The sequence below is a fragment of the Phyllostomus hastatus genome, unplaced genomic scaffold, assembly GCF_019186645.2.
Source record: "Phyllostomus hastatus isolate PE091 unplaced genomic scaffold, TTU_PhHast_1.1 phas_scaffold_129, whole genome shotgun sequence".
NCBI classification, from domain to species: domain Eukaryota; kingdom Metazoa; phylum Chordata; class Mammalia; order Chiroptera; family Phyllostomidae; genus Phyllostomus; species Phyllostomus hastatus.
Window position 1 is genome coordinate 15,493,186 of NW_025334009.1, and position 13,228 is coordinate 15,506,413.

The 13,228-nt window shown below is 41.5% G+C and overlaps 1 protein-coding gene across 1 annotated transcript in view; it reads right to left on the reverse strand.

Annotated features, from left to right (window-relative positions):
* STT3B (STT3 oligosaccharyltransferase complex catalytic subunit B) overlaps positions 1–7,749 on the reverse strand; it is a 90,266-nt gene extending 82,517 nt beyond the window's left edge. The window contains exon 1 of the mRNA XM_045856962.1: positions 6,657–7,749. Coding sequence (XP_045712918.1) covers positions 6,657–6,970 — 314 coding nt within the window. The 5' untranslated portion in view covers positions 6,971–7,749. The remainder of the gene's footprint in view (positions 1–6,656) is intronic.
* Positions 7,750–13,228: the final 5,479 nt, after the last annotated feature.

A 13,228-nucleotide genomic window follows, 5' to 3' on the forward strand; every position in this document is an offset into this window, starting at 1 on the left:
TAAGCCATGAAGTGAAATTAAAAGGAACCCCCCAAAAACATTATTAACTTGATTATCAACTAATTGTCAACACTTCACCAATATAAACAAAATTTCTTTATGTCTTCATGCAGTATTTCCCTTTGAACAGGAATGAAGGGGAAAAGGCCAAAAATTAAAGTTTGAGAACTTAAACCATGAGAAATATTAACTTGTAGAAATTACAGGTAACTGATGAACACAATTCTTTAAATCACTAATTCTAAAAGATGTCAAACTTGACGCAAAAGCTGTTCCAACATCTATACTTGAATCGCTAACATTTCCAATACTGTGGTAGAAACTAACTTCCCCTCATCCTCTGAAATAACAATTTCAAACAACTTCTCATAAAACTCCCTCCAATGCAAACATAGGTGCAAAGAAAACAGAAAAGAATCTAGCCAAGCTACAACTGTACCACCTTAGAAAAAGCACTTCACCCCTCTCATAGTCAGCTTCTTTGCCCAGAAAACAAGACAAGCCAGCATGTAAGTACTCTAAAAGTCCTTTAGGCTAAAGAATTCTGGGTCTACTCTAAAATTTTAGCTTCCATCCTTTAGTGGAATGGCTTAATACTTCCAACTTCATTAATATGAACTTCTTACAAACGAAATAAATTTAAATGTAAACATTCAGTTGGATTAAATTACTCTTTCCTCTCATTCAGCTATTCTCTTAAAATTGCTATCTCTGAAAATTCCCTAGTTATCCAGATTTAAAAACTTCAAGCCATCACCAACTCTTCTCTTTCCTACGTTAAAGCAAAGTAATTAGCCATCACCAAGCTAGTGAGCTTAGCTAGAAAAGATTGTGCCCAGGCATTTTGATAGGCCAATATGTTAAGACTTAAATCAGGGCAGCTGATTAAAAAACAAATTAAATGAAGGACACTTTCATTTAAGTTGGCTATGGAAGCAGAGGATGCAGTAAAAAGGACATAGGTGGGCATGTATTATTCAATTCTTGTGGGGAGTACCAAATTGAAATATCTTTTATTTATAGAAATAAGAGATGTTACCCAATCTCAATTCTGAGATCTAAATCAAGTTGTAAGACACTGTAAAAACTGTGTTTACTACCATTTACGCCATTTATTAAAGTTATCCTACAACACTAAGTTCCACAGAAAGAATAACAAATGATCACAGATGATATGGTTACTTCAATTAAGGTACCAATCACAATTCCATATAAATTCACTTATTTAAGAATAGTACCAACTTGACTGACATAGAGGCATTCACCAACTTACATACAGGTAATATTCCAAAATATGTGTAGCTGTCTTTCTTCTTAAACTATGAAAGCATTTTTCCAAAGAAACAGAATTCCATACAGTAGTTAGGTTTCCTGGCAAACAAATGCCAGTAACCTACATTTACCAAAAATATAAGAGCCTCTTCTAACTCTTACTCTTACCTAACATACTCCTACCCACCCCACCCCCCAAATTCTATAGTATTGCCACTTCCTATATAAATTTTTAAATCCTTGGAAATTATTCATGGTAAAGTGAGGACACAGAAACCTCAGAAAAGAGTAAGTGGCTTAAGAACAAAAAATAACCACCAGAATCAGGTAACTCAAATAAAGGAGTGAAGATAGAGTAACCATTTACATTTCTTTCCCTTTCAATGTATTAATTTGGTCCATGCATTATCTTTGTGATTCCTATAGTACTTGAAAATGTTTTTCTTTTTTCCTATTCATTACAGGAACTGTCAGGAAGCCACTTTTGCAATCATACATAAAACTAAATTAAGTATTATATCTGGATAAAATATGGCAAAGAAAGAACATGAATAAGAAGACAAAGTAAGCAACAGGCTGACCAATAAAAAGCTCCTAATAATTCAAAAGAATTTAGGAATTCTACATCAACTAAGTCTAATAAAACCATAACAAATACCCTTCTAATAACAACTTCTGAGTTTCTCCTCAAACATCAAATTGAGCAAAGTCAAGTTATTCAACTAATGATGGACTCAGGTAAGTTACTAACCAAAACCCAGAATGACTAAATCTGATTCTAATCTGCTGTCCAATTGAGGAGCATGTAGAAAGAGTATTTATACCCATTAAGTTTAAGTACTATAGAAAATAAACACTATCCAAAAATAAGAGATCCTTTTTATCATGGAGTTAGGGAACAAAGAAAACATACTTTATTTTGCATGAACAGTATACTATCAGTATCTATAAACAAGGTTTAAAAGCAGTAATGCATAGATGGAAAGATGATGAGGTAAAACGTTAACTCTAGAATCTAGGTGTTGAGTATGAGTGTTTACTATAGAATTCTTTCAACTTTTCAGTATGTATGAAAATTTTTATAATATAACAATTTTGAAATATGTAGATATGCACCGTACAGTACTTTATAAACTTTGTAATTCAGGTTAACGCAGTATTATCTCTCTCTAAAAGCATTAAGCTTTCACAAATTGGAGAAAAAATGATTTGATCATTCAAAAATAATAATCTTTTCATTATGTTTGGCAGCAAGTATGCACTGGTGGATACTAAGCTGTTACAACGAAAAGAACTTTTAATACTTTCTCATATTAGAAAGCACTCAAAACTTACTGAGAGCATACAAATCAGAGAGATTTAGTAAACTCAGGCCAGTAAGTTTCCCCATAGTTATAACAACTGGGTCAGAGCCTAAAGCCTAAATCTTTGAGTTTCTCGTTTGGTCTACAACCTATGTGGCCTTTATGCAAACTATATATGGCAGTAAGGGGTATTCAGTCTTACCCAAGTTAGTCCTCAAGAAAACCCTAAAAAGAAAGAAAAAATTCCAAAGTCTTTGCTGACAGATCCTAACTAACCCAGGACCCCTATTATATATGCCTCATGAAACCCATGATTACTACCTACAGGAGCCACTGCACTCACCCTAAATGGGAGCGGGTCCAATCCAGCATCTCAATGCACTCCCTCCCTGCAGCTCCTCCCTAAATGTTCTTGCAACTTAAAATGATCTCAAGAGCTCAAGGCTAGAAAAATTTTAAATTACCTCATATGAAATCAGTGACAGTATACCTGTTTTGAAGTGCAGCTGAACTGCTGTTGCTAATGATTCCACACTTTTTAAGATTTGCGGACGCTTTATTCTAAAACTGGTTTTATTACCCATTTTGTCTTCTTCAGAACTGAGGTCAGTAGCCTCTTTTTGTCATCTGGAAAGTGAAGAAAAACATGACGACCTCAAAGTACAGGAAGTAGTCCCCAACTTACAAACAGCTAATGTTTCAAAGGTTTATCACTCCTTTGAAAACATATTCTGTACTAATTAACCTTTATATACACCAGGGTCTATAAAAAATTGCATTCAAGTTTCAACTCTGAGCTGCAGCTTTCTCCCCTTGTACAGCTAGCTGCAGCCCAAACTCGAGGCTCAGAGAATTCTCTCACTATATCTCTGGGGAGAATCCACTACAACCTGTGCAGGCAGGGAAAAGGGCAGCTCTCCTTACATAGGGTGATTTTACATTGCTTCTGTGAGAAAGCTACCCTAATTTACCAAGACAGTGGTTATGGAAAAGGTACTTGGTTAACACAATGTAAAAGTATAACAGTTACAACAAAAAGAAGTGGAAATTACATTTTGCTTCAGATAAAAATAAGGTAAAATTAGGTGCTGTTAAACTAGGTAGTCAACCAAATGTTTGACAAGTAGAGAACATATTCTCAAACTGCTTCCTCATGTCTGATCAACTCAACTGATAGGAAATTAATGAAGTGGCAGGAAAATCATTACCAATAATGTTGCTAAGTTTTAAAAATGTGCATTGTACTTTAAAATTCAGTAAATAGATAATATTCAACGCCATATACCACCCCTCATAACTGGTAAGATTTATTCTTTTTAAAAACTGACAATTTAAAAAACAAGTATAACTTTGTGACAGTGAGTCACCTTCAACAGCTAACTAGAGTCTTACACAATTTAAGAACTGTAAAATTCACAGAAATAATAAACAGAGAAAGTAAACTTTTCACTAAACATACTTCAGAAATAAAGCCGGTAACAGAGACATGAAAAAAGGGATCAAGGAAGGCCAGAATAAACAGGTTTGTAGATACAGAACATGAGAGGACCATTTCAGTATGATGAAAGGTTCATGTCCACTGCTAAATGTTAAAATGTAACTTGTGAGATTCCCAACCTAGCATATAACACTAGGATGTTAGACTGTAGATCAGTCAAACTATTGGTACTATTAACAGCTTTGTAGAACTGTTGTAAAAGTCCAAACAACGGGCAATCTATACCTAAACCCCTCTCTTTAAAATTTCCCAACAACAATGGATTTTAAGAATGAGAAGCCTAACTACCTGAAATCTTTAAAGCCTATGAAAAGTGAGCGAACAGGATTTCTTTTTGTCTTAAACCTAATTCTCTCATTAAAGTCACCTGAATTATACTTAGACATTAAGTTTATCTCTGTTCCCAATAAGGGACAAGGACAATTCCTTTATTATAAAGGGCTGTTTACTATTAGCCAGAAATCTAACATTATGAACATAAACATTTCATCAGAAATATAACAAAATGTAAATATTAAAACTATAAGTAAGCAGAACACCTAAATGAAGTAGGTCTTTAAGATAATAGCGGTATATATACCTTTAGCTTTGTGTATTGTGATTTAGAATTCAAATGTTATACATTTAGCTGAAAGACAGTTTCTGAAATATGAAATGTGTTTTTATACATAGAAAAATAGAAGTGAAACAAATTTTCATGTGGATAAAAAAGGGTTATGTTCTTCAAGTAAATTTTGAAACCATAGAAAGAAAACAATGTTTCATTCTTTGCCATACTTAAAAAAAAAAGAAATATTATCTGCAAAGCAACCTAGTAAGACTTTTCATGATTACTGATCTTTGGATGACTCAAGAGAGATTTCTAATCTTCCTTCAAAATAAGGGAAATGATGACAAAATCATCTCATACTTCAGCTGTGAATTTTTCTGCAACCCTTAATAGTACCCTCAACATTACTACTAATATTAGGCCTTCCCTTTGTAAGAATGATAACTCTGAAAACATACAATTTTTGTTACCACTAATGTTTGGTCAGCCATGCACTTCTGCTGTAATCTGAAAAAACAGAACTTTCTCTTTTCACACTGTTCAGTAAAATACTAGCAGTTTTCATTTTCTGGTTCCAATTTCATTTTTATCTAATCTGGTGTTTCAAAGCAAAGACTAAAAATTCTGCACCTAGTTCACAAAGCTTCACAGTAATTTATTTTCTTCTGTCACACCAATTAACATAAGAGTTGTTTCCTAATTCTGTAATAGAACATATAATAAAGTCTTTCCACAGCTTTAAAAAAAAGTTATAGGAAAAAAAATCAAAACTTCTAAAATGGAATTAAAATGTTTCACGGAAGAATGTCACAGTAATTAACTGTTATCCTAAATAAAATTCTCAGTAAGTGGGCCCCTCTGGTATTCAATATATGATGTATTACCAATTTTTCTATCCATAACAAAACTTCAATCCAGTACTTTGATATATGGGTAATTTACTTTACAAAATATTGTCTATATATTTAGTAACTCTCAAGAAGATTTTCTCTCTGTATTTCAAATGATAAATATCCTGAAGTTTAGTTAGACCTGGCAAGTAAAAGGTCAAGAAAATGAATTTAGTTAGTTTAAAAGGTATAAACAAACTCAGGTTGGCAAGTTGGAAAAAATCAATCTTCCTATCTAGATAATTCACAGACCAATATAGTGTCTAAATTAGCTATTGCTTTTAATCGGGTCATTTTCTGTAACATTCAAGTCAACCTGAATGCACATACCATGTGCAACTCCGGTATTACAATCCAGGGCTCCCTATCACCGTGGTAGTTTGTTCTCCTATCCACAATCTTCCTGCAGAGACCAATAAAGGAACTAATGCAATGCTTTCCGATACTGTGCACAGCATCCAGAGGGTGACGGTTTAGCCAATAGAGGAACGATTTTGCTCTAAAAAGCAATCCAAGATAGTTATGGAATAGTGAGGTGCAGCGTGCACTTAAGGACCTTGAAAAAAACCACCCTTGAAAAAAATATCTAATGTTAAATAAATAAGACTCCCTCGCTTTCAGATCACTTTCAAGGATGTTATTTCCTTTCCTACAACACCCCACTCAACTCTCTTTCAGAGAAACTGTGAACTGCAAGCCTGAGTACACAGCTGCTGCACATCTAGACTCATCTCCAACCGCAACAAGGCAACCCCTGGCCGATCCCATCCCAACCAGCGAACACGCGCTCGCAAAATGAAAGGCGGCGATAGCCGCGGGCGGGAGGCGCGGAGTCCGCCACGAGTCTGCCGGCTCCCGGAGTGGCCCTGACGGACTCTGGGACCCAAGCGGGCTGCGAGGGGCTTCGTTCACCCTCCTGGGAGTCGATACACTTGCCCCGCCGGGGGTCAAGGTCCCACTCGGGGACCCCGACAGCTCGTCTTGAGCTGCTCGGGGGAAACTTCGCCCACGGGGAGGGGGCGCGCCCGCCTCTGCGGGAGAGTGAGAGGGGCTGCGCGGCAGCGCGGGGCCAGGTCCGGGGAGAGCCGCGGGTCCTGGGTCTCCACGGGCCATGGGCGGGGGAGGGGCGGCGGGGCACTCACCACGGGTCGAACTCGTGAATGATGCTTTCGAAGCGAATGACGGCGAAGAGGCGCGAGCTGAAGCCGGCCAGCCAGGCCAGAAAAAGGATAGTGAAGGAGAGCAGTGACTGCCAGCCGGCCGGCTGCGACAGACCCCCGGACAGCCCCGCAGGGGCCGGCTTCGGCGACGCCACGCCGCCTGCCGCCTTGTGCGCGCACTGGGCCCCGGGCCCATGGTGGCCGTGCCGGCTGTTCCCCAGAGCCATGAGGCCGCTCCACGGGGACGAGTTGAGGGACGACTTGTGCTTGCTCTCCGGGGCCGAGGGCTCCGCCATGTTGTGCCCCGGCGGCGGGTCTCGCTCCTCGCCGCCGCCGCCGCCGCCGCCTGGTGCGAGGGGTGCTGGGCGGGGACCGAAGAGGAGGAGGAGGAGAAGGAGGAGGAAGAAAAAGGAGGAGGGAAGAGCACTGCGCGCTCCCGCCCTCAGCGCCGCGAGGCCGGGGAACTGGGGGTGGAGGTGGCGGTGGGGAGTCTACGCCTCCGCAGCGGCCGCGATCGCCGCTCTCTCAACTCGGATGGCCCTAGCGCCCCACTAGCCATCCGTATCCCCAGTGAATCTGCGGCAACGGCAAAAGCCGACGGGACGAGGGCGCCAGAGAAAGAGCAGGAGCAGACGGAGGCAGCACCTCGAATCGGAACAGCAATGACATTCTCCCTCACACCCGCCGCCCGCCCCGCCGAGAGGAGCAGGAGGAGGAACCCCCTGGAGCCCGGGCGGAGCTCAGGCAACCTCTGACTCCGCCCCCAACCCAACAGGAACTGGCTTTTCCACCTGTCACAATGCGACAGGTCCGCTAGGGGGCGGGCCCAGAACTACGCAGCCCACCAATAGGGGCGCGAGCTGGAGCGGGGATTGGCTCAACCGTCCTTCCTCCCGTATTCTCTCCCGGCCTCGCGCCTATTCGCCCGGAGCGGCAGTGCTGCGTGGCTACGATTTCATTGTCGGTTGAAAGATGAGGTTTCGCGCGCCTGTATTGTCGGCAAGCAAGGGCGCTAGGCGGCTCCGCTCGGTGCACAGAGCTAAGCCCTTCCCAGGGAGGGGTCAGGAGGTGCTCAACAATAGCAGAGCAGCCTCAGTCAAAACCGGCTTAAGGGAGACTGTGCACCGTGCCTACCGGCCAGGAGTTCGCGGGCTTGCCTGGGTCGCGACTTTTAACCCGCTCTGCGCGGAGCGCCTACCACGTGACTGAGCGCGCAGGCGCGCTACATTAGTCTTCGTCGCGCGTGTCTGGCCGGCTGGGCTTGGCCGCCCGGGGCGCCCTGCACCCAGCGCAGCAACTGAGCCACTCGTGGCGACGCCACAGTCTGCCCCGCAGGGTGCGCCAGGCGTTCTGCCGACAAGACTGCGAGCTAAGACAAGTTTTCCGATGCGGAAAACTCTTCGGAGCCCGCAGACAGCCCCTAGCTTCGGGAAGATCTAGAAGGGCAGGCAAAGTGCGTCTTTGTCTCGCTTCTTTCATTTCTTGTATTTTCCTAACTGCAAAAATAATGTTTGTTCCCTGGAAAAATGGGAAAATGCAGGAATTCATTTTAATGGCTGCATACGTTACATCAAAGGAGTGAAACAGTGCAACTTTGTGTGGACTTTTCAGCTGTTACCCAATTCTCTCTGTAGTAAATGATAACGGATTTAGGATCCCTGTACACAGCGAGTTTTGCGCGCCTACGTTGTATTTAGTGCGACCGAGTAGAATAAACTCAATGTAAAATGAGTTTTAAAAGTGGAGTTGTACGGACTCTAGAACTGCGCTGATGCAAGCCCCCACTCATGAAGGGCACGGAGTTTGCAGTATAATCAACACTCAGTAAATAATTAATGTTAATATAAATTAACAGTTAATTGTCCTTTTATTAAATAAATAACTATGTAAACGCATGTATTCACTGAATACACAGATAATTATTTTCTTAAGTCATTTAAAAACACATTTAGAACATTTAAACACATTTAGAAATTGTGTTTAAATAGTAGGTCTTTTCAAAATGTTAGATAAATTAACAGAATAGTTTGAGATTGCTCTTCTAATGGATCCTGCTCCTTTTTTAACTTACTAAGTGATTAACTTTTTCTCTCCTTTTCATAGAAAGATAAATAAATAAAGTTGGATTAAGGAAAGAATCAAAGGTTCCCAGAAATAGGCTTTTCCCACCAATAATTCAATAGCGGACATTTATCGAACATCTACATTTTAATGAGAATTATGACAATATTAACTGAGTCCTGTTGTACCAGAAGAGTGACATGCTCTTCAACTATATGTGCTAAAATGCATCATTTAGAGTATTTGTGCCCATGTTGTGTAAACCAAAGTTCTGTCAGCATGAAATGAAATGTATTTTGTGTTTTTGTTGTAACTTATTTGAATATTTCTATTTCATTGTTTTTTTTTTTTGTAGATTCTCTCTATTAAGTTCTACATTATCTTCTTTGGCTGCCAGACCCCTGGTCTGAAAAGTGGTAAGAATAGTGGTCCCACATGGTTGCTTACTAGCTTTGTAAGTCACCTGCGTAGGCTGACCTTTCTCCTCTTAAAGTCAATTATTTATATCAAATGAGATTGCTTATCTGAAAATACTTTGAGAAATTGTTATGGAATATATGCAAACACAGCATAACGATGAAAGTAAAAGCAGTAGGAAAAACCCTGTTATTCTTGGTATTCATTTATTTACTTACTCATTTGTTCATTCAACAATTATTTATTGAGTACCTCCTTTATGCCAAGCACTGTGTGGGCACTGAGATGCAGTAGGGAACATGGGAAACATGGTTCTTGCCCTCATGGAGCTCACCAGCCAGCCCTAGGGACATGGGCATAAACAAAAAAATCACACTGCTAAGTACCCAAATGCAATGTGAAAAATACTATGAAAAAGAGATGCATGGGGGATTTAATCATCTGCAAAAGATGAGAACATTACCCTGAGGAACCATCACTAGGGCTGAGGACTGGTGGTTAGAATGAATGGACCAGGGGAAAAAAAAGAGAATGGAAAGACTTATCCAAACAGATGCACATGCAAAAGCCCTGCAGTGTGGCTGGGAGGCAAGTATAAAGAACCCAGAAAGGGGCCAATATGGCTGCAACACTGACAGTGGAACAATGTGGGGTAAGCGTTGAAAAAATGGCCCAGTAGATAGGTCATGTTGAGGTATTGTTTTGTTTTGTTTCAAGCTGGGAGTAATAGGAAGCCATGAAGGATTTTAGCAGGATGCGGTGTTCATAAGATGGAGTGAAAGAGATGATCAGATGTGCGGTTTGAAAGATTACCAAGAGTGCAACATGGAAAAGAAAAAAGAAAAATAACAGTGCAATGTGGAAAGCACTTAACAGAAGGGACCAGCGAATTCTCAGTTTCGGGGCCACCAATGTAGAAAAATGGTTTCCAGTTTGTGCATGAAGCTTGAGTGTATTGCTTTCCCTCTCTGCACATGAGCTTGATTCTGCTAGTGCCATATACTATCCTAACTGAGTTCAAATCTCTGAGGAGTCGGATAGTCAAACATAAACTGCAGTCGAGGGGTGGGACATCAGAAGCAAAGCAGACAGTGGGCCCATGTCTGCTAGGGACTTCTGAGGGGAGGTAGCATTTAAGCTAAAACTCAACAGATGAGTAGGAGTTTGCCACACACTCACACACAAGGAGGATGGATGAGGGGATTCCAAATAAAAACAAGGACATCCTTGGAAGTAATAACACAATGGTTAGTATTAATGAGGGTGTCATTGGAGACGGGGCTGAAAGGGAGATAACCATATTTTCAAGGATTTGTCTGCCCAGTTACTAGATAATTGGGAGCCACTGGAACATTTTCAATAATAATAAAATCAGAGTTGGTTGATGGCGGTGCGGGGTGGGGGGGGATTGACAGCATATGGAGAAGAATATACTGGAAAGGATGAGAATAGAATCAGGGAGATCAGTGTGGAGGCATTCACAAAAGTTCAGGAAAGAGAATTAGATGCCAAAACTGAGACACTGGGGCCCAGAGAGGAAGGGAGAGATAGGAGAGGTTATCGGGAGGCCAAGGTGAAGGAAGTCAGGGTTAGGATGAGTCTGGCTGGAGTTTCTGGATTGGCCATTTGGATGGGAGGTAGTGCCACAGAAATGGAGAGAATGATCAATGCTCAGATCAATTTTGGACACGTTATGTTTTAAATCTCTAGGACACCCAAGAGGAAGTGACTAAAAGGCACTTAGATGAAGAGATCTGATGCCCAAGAGGAAGGGTTTAGGAGGGAGAAAGATTTGGACTTCTGTGGCCATGGATGAAATTTTGGCAGAACCAAATTTAGAGAGAATGAAAGTAGGATTGAGGACAGGACCCGAAGGAACTCCCAAATTAAGAAGCTAAAAAAATATGCCTACAAGGGAGCTGAGATAGAACAGCCAAAGAGATAGGAGAACCAGGAAAGAGGGTGATGTCTCAGCAGTTAAGAAAGAAAAATAAAGTGACAGAGGGAAGCCAGCAGTGACAGTGTGTGGAGTGGTGAAGTGTGACACCACCGAAAAGTGTACCTTGTATTGGCAACCAGGAAATCTCCAGGAATTTCTTTATTAAGGTCAATTTTAGTGAAGTGATAGCAGAAACCAGAAGGCGGCAGGTAAGGAGGGATTGGGAGCAAAGGATGTGGAGGCAGAGAGTATAAACCACCCTTTTCAGAAGCTTGGCTTTGAAAGCACGCAGAGGACCTTGTTGCACCAAGAAAAGATGAATGGATTGATCCTCGTCCCTGACATTTCCCACTAAACTCCAGAAAAGATTTAAGAGCTGATAATGTGTCTCAGGAATGGCACAGGGCTTACAGAAGGTTTCCTTCTCTCAGGAACAAAAACAACGTGACGCATACTTTTGTCCTGAACACACCACAGTAGGGAGCTGCCAGAATCTGGCCTATAATTGTGTTTATAAATATTTGGTAACTGAGGAACTCCTCAAATCTTATCTTGTTCCCTTCTGACAACAGTGGTCAGAGTACCTGCCTACTGACCTGTAGCCACAGCAGAGGAAAGGGAAACAGAGAGGGAGAAACTGAGTTAAGAGTTCATGAAACCCTAGGCATGCTGCCTAGAAGCAGTGTCATATGGTGGTTTGGAGCACGAGCTCTGGAGACGTACTCTCAAAGATCAAACCCTGACTGACTCTACTGATTCTGAGTCAGATGACCTTTGCAAATTCCTTCCCCACTCTGCCCCTTGGCTTCCTCACCTCTAAAGTGTGGGTAAAGTGTGGGTAAGCATACCCCCTAGATTATCTACTCTAGATCATGTACTTCATGAAAGTACTCATATAATACTTGTGAAGGAATGAAGGAATTCTTTATTAAGAAATTCCAGTAGAAATTTCCTGAAGATAAGTAACTGCACCTTCTTCTTAGGGTTTTAATAAGAAGTCAATGTATCAATACGTGAAAACAACTTAGAATAGTGCCTTGCACAGAGGAACTATGCAATACAGTTTGCTTTGTGACAATATTACAGGGACTACTTTTGTATCTAGGACAATGACGGAAGTGCTGTGAGACTTACCTCCCTGGAAATCCTTAAGATAACCCTCCATCACCTGAACCCATCTGAATGCTTCTCTGTTTTATTTATAACGGGGATAGTTTTAATTTGCATTTCTTTTATGAGTAAGGCTGGGGGGTACTTGATTTTATATTCAAGGCAATCTTTTTACATTCTCAATGAGGCAGAATTGCCAACTCTGATTTTGAGGGAAGTGCTTGCCTCCAACCACTACCAAGAATTCTGTTTCAATGAATAAACTACCAGGTAGGTAAGGTAGGAAGAAAACCTCAGAGAGTGGGTGTATTAGGCAGCTTTTAAAATGGCTCCTAATGATCTTTGATGCCTGGTATTCATATCCTCCTGTGAATCCCCTCCACAGTGTGGAGGCTGGATCCAGTGATTTATTTCAAACACATAGAATGCAGCAAAAGTGATGGGCTGTCACTTCCAAAGTTAGGTAGTAAAAAGCTTGTCTCTCCTCTCCTGTCCCCTTCCTTTTCCCTCTGCTTTCCTGTTCTTCTTCTGTCTTTCTCAGCTCTCACTCTGAGGAAAGCAAACAATCATAGATTGTGAGTAGCCCTAGAAGGAGGCCTCATGTGGCATTGGAACTATTGTCTCTGGCCAGCAGCCTGTAAGGACCTGAGACCTGCCAACAGCCACGAGAGTGAGCTTAGGTGCAGACACTTCCAGCCTTAAGGTGACTGCAGACCCAGAGGACACCTCAGCTGTGGCCCTTGTGAGACACCCTGAGCCGGAGGACTCAGCTAAGCTGCCCCCAGATCCCTAACCCACAGTGTGTGAGAGGCCCATTTCCCAGAAGAAACTGGGAAAAGAAACTGTTTGCTTTTTCATAACAAATAAGGTGCAATCTGACAGTTTGGATTTGCATTTCTTTTGTGAGTAAGGCTGGGGGTACTTGATTTCATATTTAAGGCAATCTTGTTACATCCTCAATGAGGCAGAATTGCCAACGCCGATTTTGTGTCTTTCAGTGTAATTATTGGAGTAGTAGGCTCCAATG